Consider the following 14,686-nt stretch of genomic DNA (forward strand, 5'->3'; position numbering starts at 1 on the left):
AGTACTGAATATTCATAAAAAAAAAAACTAATGGTTGCTGTTTGGTGGTCCAGCGCTGCTGTTGTCCACTACAGCTTCATGAAACCTGGTCAATTGATTACAGCAGATGTCTGCTGCAACCAACTGGACAAAATGATGAGGATGCTTGTGATTAAGCAGCCAAGATTGGTCAACAGAGACAGGCCAATCCTCTTGCAAGACCACATCACAAACAACGCTGCTCAAACTACAGAAGCTGAACTTGGAAACTCTCTATCATCCACCATATTCACCAGACCTTGCACCGACTGACTACCACTTCTTCCAGGCTTTGGACCACTTCTTCCAAGAGAAAATACTCAATTCTCAAACAGCTGTGGAAAATGCTTTTTGTGATTTCATCGCCATTTGCTCTCCAGGCTTTTTTGCTGCTGGCTACCATTAAGCTACCATTAAGATGGCAAAGCTGTGTCACTAGGCACATACTTTGATTAATTGCACTGCTTCTTGTTTGAGATATGATAAACTAAATTTTTGATTCAAAATTGGACACTTCATATTTAATGACCTAAATACATCATACAAAAACCTGTGGGACACAGTGAAAGCAATTCTAAGAGAGAAGTTCATAGCAGTAAAGGCCTACATCAAAAAAGAAAGATTTCTAATAGACCATGAGACCGTGCAGCTCAAGGAAGTAGAAAAACAAGAAGAAACCAAACCCAAAACTTATAGAAGGAAAGAAACAATAAGCCTCAGAGTGGAAATAAAGAAAATAGAGACTAAAAAAATTCAATATATCAGTGAAGCAAAGAGATAATTTTATGAAAAGATAAACAAAATCAACAAATCTTTAGTTGGACTAACCAAGAAAAATAGAGAAAAGACCCAAATAAGTAAAATCAGAAATGAAAAAGAGACATTACAACTGCAGAAATACAAAAGATCATAAGAGAGTATTATGAACAACTGTACGCTAACAGATTTGAGAACACAGAAGAAACTGATAAATTCCTGGACAAATACAACCTACCAAGATTAAATTACAAAGAGATAGAAAACTTGAACAGACCATAATGAGTGAGCAAATTGAATCACTAATAAACAGTCTTCCATTAACAAAAAGGTCAGGACCCGAGAACTTCACTGTTGAATTCTACCAGACATTTAAAGAAGAACTAGGCCAGGTGTGGTGGCTCATGCCTGTAATCCTAGCACTCTGGGAAGCCAAGGCGTGAGGATCACTTGAGGTCAGGAGTTTGAGACCAGCCTGAACAAAAGCGAGCCCCTGTCTCTATCAAAAAAGAAAAAAATTAGCTGGATATGGTGGCACACACCTGCAGTCCCAGCTACTTGGGAGGCTGAGGCAGGAGGATCATTTGAGCCCAGGAGTTTGAGGTTGTAGTGAGCTATGATCATGCCATTACATTCTACCCAAGATGGCAGAGCAAGAGTCTATCTCCAAAAAAAAAAAAAAAAAAAAAAAGAGGAGGAAGAAGAAGAACTACTAACAAGTCTCCCCAAACTATTCCAGAAAATTTAGAAGGAAGGATATTTCCAAATTCATTTTATGAGGCAGGCCAGAATTACCAAGATTCCAAAACCAGGTAACTACAAAACACAAAAAGAAAACTACATTTCTCTGCTCTAAATAAAAAAAAAAAGAAAAGAAAGGAAAAAAAAGAAAACTACAGGCCAATATCCCTGAATAATATAGATGAAAAAATACTCAACAAGATACTAGCAAGCAGAATTCAATAGCACATCAAAAAGATCATTCACAATGATCAAGCAAGGATGATTCAACATATGCAAATCAATAAATGTAATACATTACATTAACAAAAAGAAAGACAAAATCTATATGATCATTTTAATAGATGCAGAAAAAGCATTTGACAAAATTCAATATCCCTTTATGATAAAAACCTTCATCAAACTGGGTATAGAAGGAACATACCTCAAAATATTAATAATAAAGGCCATATATGACAAACCCACGGCAAACATTGTACTGAATGGAGAAAAATTGAAGGCTTTTCCTCTAAAGACTGAAACAAGACACAGAGTCCTGGCCAGAGGAATTAGGCAACACAAAGAAATAAAGGGCATCCAACTTGGAAAGGAAGAGTACACATTAGCCTTGTTCACATACAACATGCTCCCATACCAAAAAAAACCTAAAGATTCCATGAGAAAACTGTTAGAACTGATAAAAGAATTCAGTAAAGTTGCAGGATACAAAAATCAACATAAAAAATCATTAGCATTTATATACACCAACACTGAACAATTTGAAAAATAAATCATGAAAGCAATTCCATTTACTAGAGCTACAAAAAATATAAAATACCTAGTAATCAATCTAGCCAAAGAAGTGAAAGATCTATACAAGTAAGCCCATAAAATTTGATGAAAGAAATAGAAAAGAAAAAAAAGGAAAGCTATTCCTGCTCATGGATTGCAAAAATTGGTATTGTTAAAATACCACCCAAACTAATCTACAGATCCAATGCAATCTCTACCAAAATATGAATGACATTCTTCACAGAAATAGAAAAAAAACTCCTAAAATTTATATGGAATCACAAAAGACCCTGAACAGCCAAAGCAATTCTGAGCAAAAAGAACAAAGCAGGAGGTATCATGCCACCTGACTTCAAAATTTACTACAAAGTTATAGTAACCACTAAAGCATGGTACTGGCATAAATACAGGTACATACACCAATGGAACAGAATAGGAAACCCAGATATAAATACACACATTACAACCAACTCATCTTTTCTTCTCCTTTTTCTTCTTCTTCTTATTATTTTGCAGGGGTCTCATGTTGCACAGGCTGGTCTCAAACTCCTGGCCTCAAGCAGTCCTCCTCAACCTCCCAAAGTGCTAGGATTACAGGTATGAGCCACTGCGCCTGGCCTACAACCAGCTCATCTTTGACAAAGGAGTCAAGAATTTACAATGGGGAAAGGAAAGTCTTTTCAATAAATGGTGCTGGGAAAACTGGATAACTGTATGCAGAAGAATGAAACTGGATCTCTATCTCTCACCATACACAAAAATCAAATCAAAATGGATTAAAGACTGAAATCTATGACCTGAACTATGAAACCACTAGAAGAAAGCATTGGGGAAATGCTCCAGGATATTGGTATTGGCAAGGATTTTTCGTGTGTGTAAAATCGCAAAAGCACAGATAACCAAAGCAAAAACAGACAACTGAAATTACATCAAGCTAAAAAGCTTCTACAGCAAAGGAAACAATCAACAAAGTGAAGAGACAACCCACAGAATGGGAGAAATATTTGCAAACTATCCATCTGACGAGGGATTAATAACCAGAAAATACAAAGACCTCAAACAACTCAATACAAAAACACCAAAAATCTTGTTTTTAAATGGGTAAAAGATGTGAACAGACATTTCTCAAAAGAAGACATACAATGGCCAACAGGTATATGAAAAAAATACTCAACATTACTAATCATCACTGAAATGCAAATCAAAACCACAATGCAATATCAACCCACCCCACTTAAAATGGCTTATATTAAACAGACAGGCAATAACAGGTATCGGTGAGGACATGGAGAAAGGGGAACCCTAGTGGTACATTGTTGGTGGGAATGTAAATTAGTACAACCACTACAGGGAACAGCATGGAGGTTCCTCAAAAAACTAAAAATAGAACTGCTATATGATCCAGCAATTCCACTGCAGGGTATATATCCAAAAGAAAGGAAATCAATATATCAAAGAAAGATCTGTATTCTCACACTTATTGCAGCAATATTCACTACAGGCAAAATATGGAATCAACCTAAGTGTCCATCAACAAATAAATGGATGAAGAAAATACGGCACATATACACAATGGAATATTATTCCACCATAAAAAGAACGAAGCTCTGTCATTTACAGCAACATGGATGGAACTGGAGGCCATTATGTTAAGCGAAATAAGCCAAGTACAGAAATTCAAATATTCCATATTCTCACTCATATCTGGGAGCTGAAAAAGTGGATCTCATGAAGATAGAGAGTAGACTGGTGGTTACCAGAGGCTAGGAAGGTGAGGAAGAAGGGATTGATGAAGGGAGAAAAAGAATATAAATGTATTCATTACCACTAAACTGTACACTGAAAATGGTAAATTATATATGTATTTTTACCTCAATAAAAAATAAATTTAAAAAAGAAATAAAAGACATCCAAATTAGAAAGGAGAAAGTCAAATTGTCCCTGTTTTCAAATGACATGATATTTTATATAGAGAACCCTAAAGACCCCACCAAAAATCTGTTAGAACTGAAGGACAAATCTGGTAAAGTTACAGGGTACAAAATCAACATATAAATATCAGTAGTGTTTCTATATGCTAATAGCAAATGATCTGAAAAACAAGTCAAGAAAAAAATTCCATGTACAGCAGCTGCCAACAAAATAAAATACCTAGGAATAAACTTAACCAAGGAGGTAAAAGATCTCTACATTGAAAATTATAAAACATTGATGAAAGAAATTGAAGAGGACACAAATAAATGGAAAGATATCCCATGTTCATGGATTGGAAGAATTAATATTGTTAAAATTACCATACCACCCAAAGCTATCTACAGATTTCATTCAATCCTTATCAAAATACCAAATGAAATAGAAAATACAATCCTAAAATTAATATGAAACCACAAATAATGCCAAATAGCCAAAGTAGTCCTGAGCATAAATAACAAAGCTAGACGTATCACATTACCTGACTTCCAAATATACTATAGGGCCAGGTGCAGTGACACATGTCCATAATCCTAGCACTCTGTTCAAGACCAGTCTGGGTAAGAATGAGACCCTATCTACCAAAAATAGAAAAAATTAGCTGGGCGTGGTGACACACACCTGTAATTTCAGCTACTTGGGAGGCTGAGGCAGGAGGATTACTTGAGCTCAGGAATTTAAGATTGCTGTGAGCTAGGCTGATGCCACAGCACTCTAGCCAGGGCAACAGAGGCAAAACTCACTGTCCCTCTCTCTCTGTCTCTCAAAAAAAAAAAAAAAATATATATATATATATATATGTTTAATATATATACTACAAAGCTATCATAACCAAAGCAGCATGGTAGTGGCATAAAAATAGACACATAGACCAAAGAAACAGAATAGAGAACCCAGCAATAAATTCACACACCTACAGCCAACCGATTTTTGACAAAGGTACCAAAAACATACACTGAGGAAAAGACAGCTACTTCAATAAATGGTGCTGGGAAAATTGGATCTTCACATGCAGAAGAATGAGGCTAGACCCCTACCTCTCACCATATACGAAAATCAACTAAAATGGATTAAAGACTTATATTTAGAACCCCAAACTATAAAACTACTAGAAGAAAGCATGAATGAAATGTTTTATGACATTGGGCTGGGCAAGAACTTTTTAAATAATATTTCAAAAGCACAGTCAACAAAAGCAAAAATAGACAAATGGGACTGCATCAAACTAAAATGCTTTGCACGACAAAGGAAACAACAGAGTGGAAAGATAACCTACAGAATTGGAGAAAATATTTGCAAATTACACATCTGACATAAGGTTAATATGAAGAATATATTAAGAACTTAACTCAATAGCAAAAAACAAAACAAAACAAAAACACCCACAAATAACATGACCACAATAGACATTTCTCAAAAAGAAGACATTCAGGGCTGGGTGCAGTGGCTCATGTCTGTAATCCCAGCACTCTGGGAAGCCAAAGCAGGAGGATTGCTTGAAGCCAGGAGTTCGAGACCAGCTGGGCAACAAAGCAAGACTCCATAGCTACAAAAAATTTTTTTTAATTAGCTGGGTGTGGTGGCACATACTTGCAGTCCCAGCTACATGGGAACCTGAGGGAGGAGGATCTCTTTGAGACCAGGAGTTTGAGGCTGCAGTGAGCTATGAAAACATAACTGCACTCCAACCTGGGTGACAGAGTGAGACCCAATCTCTAAAAACATAAAAATAAAAAGAAGACATTCTAATGTCCAACAGGTACATGGAAAAATGCTCAATACTACTAATTCTCAGAAAAATACAAATCAAAACCACAATGAGATACCACTTCACTCCCATTAGATTGACTATCAGAAAGAATACAATAGAAAACAAGCATTGGCAAGGATGTAGGAGTGTAAATTAGTACACCCATTATGGAAAACTGTATGAAGCTTCCTCAAAAAATTACAATTAGAACTACCATATGATCCAGCAACTCCACTACTGGGTACATATCCAAAAGAATTGAAATCAGTATGCTAAAGAGTTACCTGCACTCTCATGTTTATTGCAGCCCTATTTACAATAGCCACAATGTGGAATCAACTCAGGCGTTCAACAATGGATGAATGAATAAAGAAAATGTAATACACATGCACAATGGAATACTATTTAGCCATTAAAAAGAATGAAATATTGTCATTTGCAACAACATGGATGGACCTGGAGGACATTATGTCAACTGAAATAAACCAGGCACAGAAAGACCAATACCGCATGATCTCACTGAGATACAGAATTTTGTTTATAAAAAGTTGATATCATGGAATCAGAGAGTAGAATAGTTACCACAGACTGGAGAGGGGTTTTAGGGGAAGGATGGGGAGAGATTGGTCAATGCACACAAAGTGATGCTTAGACAGGAAGAATAAGTTATGGCATTCTATTACACAGTAGGGTGATGATGGTTAATAATGAGGTATAGTATATTACAAATAGCTACAAGAGAGATTTTCAAATGTTCTCACCACAAAGAAATGATAAATGAATGAGGTGATGGTCATGCTACATATCCTGATTTCATTATTATGCAACACAGATAATTGAAACATCAAATTGTACCCCATATACACATTTACAATGTGTCGATTTAAAAATAATTTTTTACATCCAGCAAATCATTTTGTGGATATTGACAAACTGATTCTAAAGTTAGTATTGACAGGCAAAATATCAAGAATAGCCAACATCATATTGAAGGAGAAGAATATAATCAAAGGACTGACACTACCTAACTATAAGACTTACTTTAAAGCTATAGTAATCAAGACAGTGTGGTATTGGCAAAATTATAAACAAATAGATCAACAGAAAGGGCAAAAGTAACCCACATAAATTGAATCAGTTTACCTTCCACAAAAAAGCAAAGGCAATGCCATAGAGCAAAGATAATCGTTTCAACAAATGATGCAGAAAGAACTAGACACAGACATGCAAAAAAAAAAAAAAAAAGTCTAGACACAGACCTTACATCCTTCATAAAAATTAACTGAAAATGTTCTAAATGTGAAGTGAAAAACTATAAACCTTCCAGAAGATAACACAGAAGAAAATTTAGATGGTCTTGGGTATGGTGATGACTTTTTAGATAAACACCAAAGGCATGATCCATTAAAAAGAAAAGAAAGAATTGACTGAATAGTATTCCTTTGAGTAGGTGCCTATAGTTAAAAACAATGTATTGTATATTTCAAAAAAGCTAGAAGAGAAGTCTTGAGATGTTTTCAACACAAAGAAATGATAAATGCTTGAGGTGATAAATATCCTAAATATCCTGACTTTATCATTACACTTTCTATGCATGTAACAAAATATCACATGTATCCCCATAAATACATACAAATATTATATATTGATTTTTAAAAGTCAATAGGTCTTGAGCCCAAGGGAATCCCTTGCAGTAAAATAAAAAGCATTAAAAACTTTTGACATCTCAAAAAAAAAAGAATTGATAACTTGGATTTCATTAACATTTAAAATTTCTGCTCTGAGAAGGAAATTTTCTAGAGAATAAGAAGACATGCCACAGATTAGGAAAAAATATTTCCAGAAGACATATCTGGTAAGAAAGATTATCAAAAATATACAAAGAACTCTTTAAAATCAATAATAATAAAATGAGCAACCCTTGGTTGGGTGCGGTGGCTCACACCTGTAATCCTAGAACTCTGACAGACCAAGGCGGGACGATTGCTTGAGCTCAGGAGTTTGAGACCAGCCTGAGCAAGAGGGAGACCCCATCTCTAAACAAAAAACAAATTAGCAACCCAATTATAAAACAGGCAAAATACCTGCATATACCCTTCAACAAAGAAGATATACAGATGGCAAATAAGCATATGAAAAGATACTCAATATCATATGTAATTAGGGAATTTCAAATTAAAATAATGAGATACTATTATACGCCCATTATAATAGCCAAGATCCAAAACACCAATGACACAAAATGCTGGCAAGGGTATGAAGCAACAGGACTTCTCATTCATTGCCAGTGGGAATGCAAAATGTTACAGCCACTATGGAAGATGGTTTGGCAGTTCTTTTAAAAAACTGAACATACTCTTACCATATAATCCAGCAATTAGTATTTACCAAAATGAGTTGAAAATGTATATCCACACAAAAACCTGCACACAGGTGTTTATAGAAGTTTTATTCACAATTGTTAAAACTTGGGAGCAGCCAAGTTGTCCCTCAGTAGGTGAATGGATACATAAGCTGTGATACATCCAGATAATACAATGCTCATGCAAAAAGAAATGAGCTATCAAACCATGAAAACACATGGGGGAACCTTGAATTAGTATTACCAAAGTGAAAGAAGCCAATCTGAAAAGGCTACATACTTTAAGATTCCAACTATATGACATTCTGAAAAAGACAAAACTATGGAGGCAGTAAAAGTGTCAGTGGTTGCCAGAGGTTGGGGGCAGAGGAGAATGAGTAGGTGGAGTACACAGGACTCTTAGAGCAGCGGAACGGCTCTGTATGGTACTATAATGGCAGATACGTTTGCCAAAAGCCACAGAATGTACAGCACCAAGAGTGAACCCTAATGTAAAATATGGACTTTGTGAGGCTTGATTATAACAAATATACGACTCTGCTGTGAGATGTTGATAGTGAGGGAGGTTGGTGGGGAGGAGCCAGGGAGTATATGGGAAACCTCTGGACCTCACACTTAATGTTACTGAGAACCTAAAATTGCTCTTAAAAAAGCCTATTTTTAAAAATGAACAGAACTTCAGGGACCTATTGGACACCATTTAGCATGCCAACATAGGCAAAATGGGGTTCCCAGAAGGACCAGAGAGACAAAAGCCAAAAAGAATATTTGTAGAAATAATGGCCCCAAACCTCCCAAATTTGTTGAAAAAACATTAATCTGTATACCCAAGAATCCCTACAAACCCCAAATACAATAAACTCAAAGAGATCCACACCTAGATACATCCTAGTCAAATACCAAAAGCCAAACTGTCAAATGCTTAATACCAAAATTAGATAAAGACAGACTCTTGAAAGCAGCAAGAGAAAAATGAGTCATCACATATATCAGATCTTCTATAAGACTAACAGCTGACTTCTCATCAAAAACATGGAGGCCAGAAACAAGTGAATGACACATTCAAAGTATAGGGGACAGGGAAACGCTGTTAACCAAGAACTCTATATTCTATAATCAGCAAAACTCTCCTTCAAAAATGAAGGAGAAATTAAGACATTCTGAGTTAAACAAAAACTGAGAATGTTCATAACAGAGTTGCCCTACAAGAAACACTAAACAGAGTCCTTTTAGCTAAAATAAAAGGACACTAGATGGTAACCTGAATGCACATCAAGAAATTACAAGTACTGGTAAAGATAACTACAGAGGAGAATCTAAAAGATAATATAAACTTATTTTTGCTTGTAACTCTTGTTTTCTCATATCGGATTTAAAAGACAACTACATAAAGCAATAATCATAAAACTATGTTGACATGTTTATAATATATAAATACACAATTTGTATGACAATAGAACAAATTAAATAAAGAAGAAATAGAATATCTGAATAGACCTGTAACAAGGAAAGACATTAAATCAGTAATTTTAAAACTTCTCACACACACACAAAAAATCCAGGCCTGGATGGCATAACTGGTAAATTCTACCAAACATTTAAAAAAATTAACAGCTATCCCTTTGAAAACTTGCAAAAAATAGAAGAAGGGTACATTCCTGACTAATTCTTTGAGGCTAGTATTATCCTAATACTAAAATTAGACAAAGACATCACAAGAAAAGTCACCTACAGACCATATCCCTTATAAATATAGACCAAAAAATTCAAAAAATGCTAACAAACTAAATATAACAGCATAGAAAGGATTGTACACCATGACCAACTGGGATCTATTCCAGAAATGCATAGTTAGTGAACATACAGAAATCAATGTAATACAGCATTAAAAAAGAAAAACACCACATGACCATCTCAACTGATGCAGAAAAGCATCTGAAAAACCCCAACATCCTTTCATAATAAAAACACTCAACAAAATAGGAATATAATGGAACCTCCTCAACCTGAGCCATCTATGAAAAAAACCAAAAACTTACGAAATGCTCAATGCTTTTCCCTAAGACCAGGAACAACACAAGGATATCTGTTCTTGCCACTGCTACTCAACAGTATACTGGAGGTCCTAGCCAGGGGAATTAGGCAAGATAAATAAATAAAACGCATCCAGACTGGAAAGGAAGAAGCAAAACTATCTCCATTTGTAGATGACATGATCTTGGGTAAGGAAAACCCTAAGGAATCTACTAAAAAAAAATTGCAAGAGACAAGGTCAATAAACAAAATCAAATATATTTTTTATACATTGGCATTGAGCAGTTCAAAATAAAATTAGTCAAAGAGTTCCACTTACAATAGAATTTTAAAAAATAAAATACTTAGGAATAAATTTAACCAAAAAAGTATAAAACTCATACAATGAAACTACAAAACATTTTTGAAAGAAATTAAAGAAGACCTAAATAAATGGAAAGGCATCCTATGTTTATGGTTCTGAAGACCTAATATTGCTAAGATGGTAATACTCCCCAAACTGAGCTACGGATTCAACATGATCCCTATCGAAATTCCAGCTGGCTTTTTTTGAGTACATTGATAAGGTGATCCTAATATTTGTATGGAAATGTAGGGGGCTCTAAATAGCCACAATGATATTGAAAAACAACAAAATTGGAGGACTCCCATTTTCCAATATCAAAACTTACTACAAAGCTACAGTAATCAAGACAGTGTGGTACTGGCGTAAGGTTAAAGATCAAGGCCGGGCGCGGTGGCTCACGCCTGTAATCCTAGCACTCTGGGAGGCCGAGGCAGGCAGATCATTTGAGCTCAGGAGTTCGAGACCAGCCTGAGCAAGAGCGAGACGCGTCTCTACTAAAAATAGAAAGAAATTATATGGACAACTAAAAATATATATAGAAAAAATTAGCTGGGCATGGTGGTGAACGCTTGTAGTCCCAGCTACTCAGGAGGCTGAGGCAGGAGGATTGCTTGAGCCCAGGAGTTTGAGGTTGCTGTGAGGCTGACGCCATAACACTCACTCTAGCCTGGGCAACAGAGTGAGACTGTCTCAAAAAAAAAAAGAAAAGAAAAGAAAAAGAAAAAGAAAAAAAAGGATAAAGATCAACTGAATAGAACTGAAAGTCCAGAAATAAATACCTACTTTTATGGTCAATTAATTTTCATTTTTCAAAGGCTACAAATATTGGGTGGTTCTTCTGTCTTTCTTTTTAATTTTTTTAATTGACAAAAATTGTATGTATCTATTGTGTACAACATGATGTTTTAAAATATTTATACTTTGCATAATTGCCAATTGAGCTAATTAATGTATGTGATACCTCAATACTTATCATTTTTTGTGATGAGAACATATAAAATCTACTGTCAACAATTTTTTTTCTTTCTTTTTTTTTTTTTTTTTTGAGACAGAGTCTTGCTCTGTTGCCCGGGCTAGAGTGAGTGCCGTGGCATCAGCCTAGCTCACAGCAACCTCAAACTCCTGGGCTTAAGCGATCCTACTGCCTCAGCCTCCCGAGTAGCTGGGACTACAGGCATGTGCCACGATGCCTGGCTAATTTTTTCTATATATATTTTTAGTTGGCCAGATAATTTGTTTCTATTTTTAGTACAGACGGGGTCTCGCTCTTGCTCAGGCTGGTCTCGAACTCCTGACCTCGAGTGATCCGCCCGCCTCGGCCTCCCAGAGTGCTAGGATTACAGGTGTGAGCCACCGTGCCCAGCCAACAATTTTTAAGAATACAGTACATTGTTATTAACTATAACTATCAGTTTATTAAATATCTCCTGTACATTTATTTTCTTGTACATATTTAAGGTGTATACCATAATGTTTTTATGTACATATACACAGCAAAATGATTACTACAGTCAAGCAAATTAACATATCCATCATCTCACATAGTGATCTTTTTGTGTGTGGTAAAAGTACCTAAGATCTACTGTGTCAGCAAATTTCCAGTATACAATACAATATTATTAACTGTAGTACTCATGCTGAACATTATTTTTGACAAGAGCACCAAAACAATTCAACGGGGAAAGAATAGTCTTTTCGACAAATGGTTGACCAACTGGATGTTCACATGCAAAAGAATCAGTTGGACCTCTACTCACACCACACGAAATTTATCGCTAAATGAAACATAGACCTGAATGCAAGAACTAAAAGTACAAAACTTAGAATAAAACAAAGGATAAGGGAGTAACTCCTAAAAAGTGTGGGTTTCTTTGGAGTGTGATGAAAATGTTAGAAAATTAGATTGTGATGATGGATGCACAACTCTGTGAATAAACTAGAAACCTCTGAGTTGTACATTTTTGAACAGGGGAATTTTACAGTATGTGACATACATCTCAATAAAGCTGTAGTTTTTTTTTAAAAAACTAACCTATTTATGAATTCTTTTTCAAAACATGGTTTCTCCTTTTTATCCCTTTAATGTTTTCCTGGGATTCCTTACCTGTGGCTGAATGAACTTTGAGGAGATTCTTAGGGTTAATTACTCTACTGAGAAGCAGAAAAAGGGTGAGTCTGAAAGTAGCATGTTCATAAATATTATCAATTCTGCACCTGTAAAGACGTGTGACTCTTAAGAATGTTTCAGATCTACACAATGCCTGCGATGCAAGAGGTCCAGAGTCCCCCTAACTTCCTCGCGGTGATTCACTGCCCATCAGCCCCGCTCTCCTTTCTGTCTCTCTCCAGCTCCCGCCCTCAGGTCCGCAGAGCTGGGAGACTCACAGGGCACTTTGTACTTTTGGAGGCAGTAGGCGAGCTCCAGGGGGCGCACTGCTTTCTGCCGGCTGTCCTGCATCTTCTCTAGCAGCAAAAGCAGCTGGAAAGGGACACTTCTCCTCTGCTCTTCCGCTCCCCTTGGCACTGTTATCCTGCCAAATAAGAACAGCCAGAAACCACCTCACACCCACAGTTCCGGAAGCTGGGTGCACACTGGAATTGCATGAGGAATTTTTTTAAATCTCCATATCCAGGCCACTCCCCGAACAAACTAAATCTGAATTCTGGGAGTGGCGCTCAGTTATTCGAACTTTTAAGCTCCCCAGCCTATTTCAATGTGTAGCCACAGTTGAGAGCCCCCACGTCAGTGAGCGAGCTGGACAGGGCGCCCTCCAGAGAGGAGGATCAGCACAGCTGCTGCCTCACCCCTCCCCACCCTGCCCGCCGGTCACACCGGAACGAAGGCAGATGCACTAGGTCCTGGGTCCACATCCAGGACAAGCAGCAAATGTCCGGCCTGAAGCACCCCAGACTGAAATATCTAGTACTCAGTTAGGTCCTGGGAAGAAAGGGCAACATAGAGCATGTTGGTGCATTCTGGCATGATTCATTTAATTACAGGCATTGAGAAATCAAGAAATTTGCCCATGTTAATAGACGGGAAAAAGGAGAAAGTACAGGCCAGAAAAGAATGAGTGATAAAGTATTAGTCCCTAAAAAAAATGAGCGGTAAAGAGTAAATGTGTGTGTGTGTGTACTGGGGACACCATTGACTGACTACTTCTCTGACATCGGTTTAGTCCCAACTCCCTTTTAATCAAATCAGTGGCTGACAGTCCTGGCTGCACTTTAAAAATCATCTGAGGAGTCTTTTAAAAAGTACCCATGCCTGGACCCCACCCCAGACCAACTGAAACCAGATAACTGAGAGTGAGACCAAGTGTTATTAAAATGTATTTTTAAAACTTCTTAGATGATTCTAACATGTAGTCCAGAATATGCAGAAAAAGATTTGAAAGACCTCTAAAAGTCCAAGTCACTGTGAATAACTGAATATTTATAAACATAAAATAGTATTCATGCTCACCAGCTGGAATAATAGTCCTACCTCTTCAGTATCTTGGTGAAGCCCCTGTTCATTATGAACACCTGAAGCAGCGAGTTGAGGCAGCACGTCTGTCCAATGTTGTGTAAACCCACCAGACCTATAAAAGGAAGAGAATAAAATTCTGAGGGCAAGAAGATAACTAAAAATCAAATGCTCTTCTAGAATCTACTAAGGACATAAAAGCCTGTAAAGTACTCTAGGAGGTACAAGGAATTCATTAAGGAGCTTGCAAACAAACTGAAGAGGAGATACCAAGCATGAACCTTTAAAAAGTTAAATAACAAGAAAAGTTTTAATAGTCCATTAGAAAAAGAGAGATGTTACCCAAAAAAATATCTGACTCATTGCTAAATGAGTACAGCAATTGTTGGAAGAGAAAAGCAAAAGACAGGATCATTACATAAAGCACAACTGGGAGAATTACAGGTTCTTCTGAAATTGTTCTCCACA

At 36.6% G+C, this 14,686-nt stretch overlaps 1 protein-coding gene across 2 annotated transcripts in view; it reads right to left on the minus strand.

Annotated features, from left to right (window-relative positions):
* Window positions 1–14,686, minus strand: part of USP18 (ubiquitin specific peptidase 18) — a 59,094-nt gene that overhangs the window by 24,846 nt on the left and 19,562 nt on the right. For both annotated transcript variants that reach the window (XM_045554600.1, XM_045554598.1), the window contains 2 exons: window positions 14,237–14,333; window positions 13,135–13,280 (listed from right to left, as the gene is read on the minus strand). In XM_045554600.1, coding sequence (XP_045410556.1) covers window positions 13,135–13,280; window positions 14,237–14,333 — 243 coding nt within the window. The remainder of the gene's footprint in view (window positions 1–13,134; window positions 13,281–14,236; window positions 14,334–14,686) is intronic.

The sequence above is a fragment of the Lemur catta genome, chromosome 6, assembly GCF_020740605.2.
Source record: "Lemur catta isolate mLemCat1 chromosome 6, mLemCat1.pri, whole genome shotgun sequence".
NCBI lineage: Eukaryota > Metazoa > Chordata > Mammalia > Primates > Lemuridae > Lemur > Lemur catta.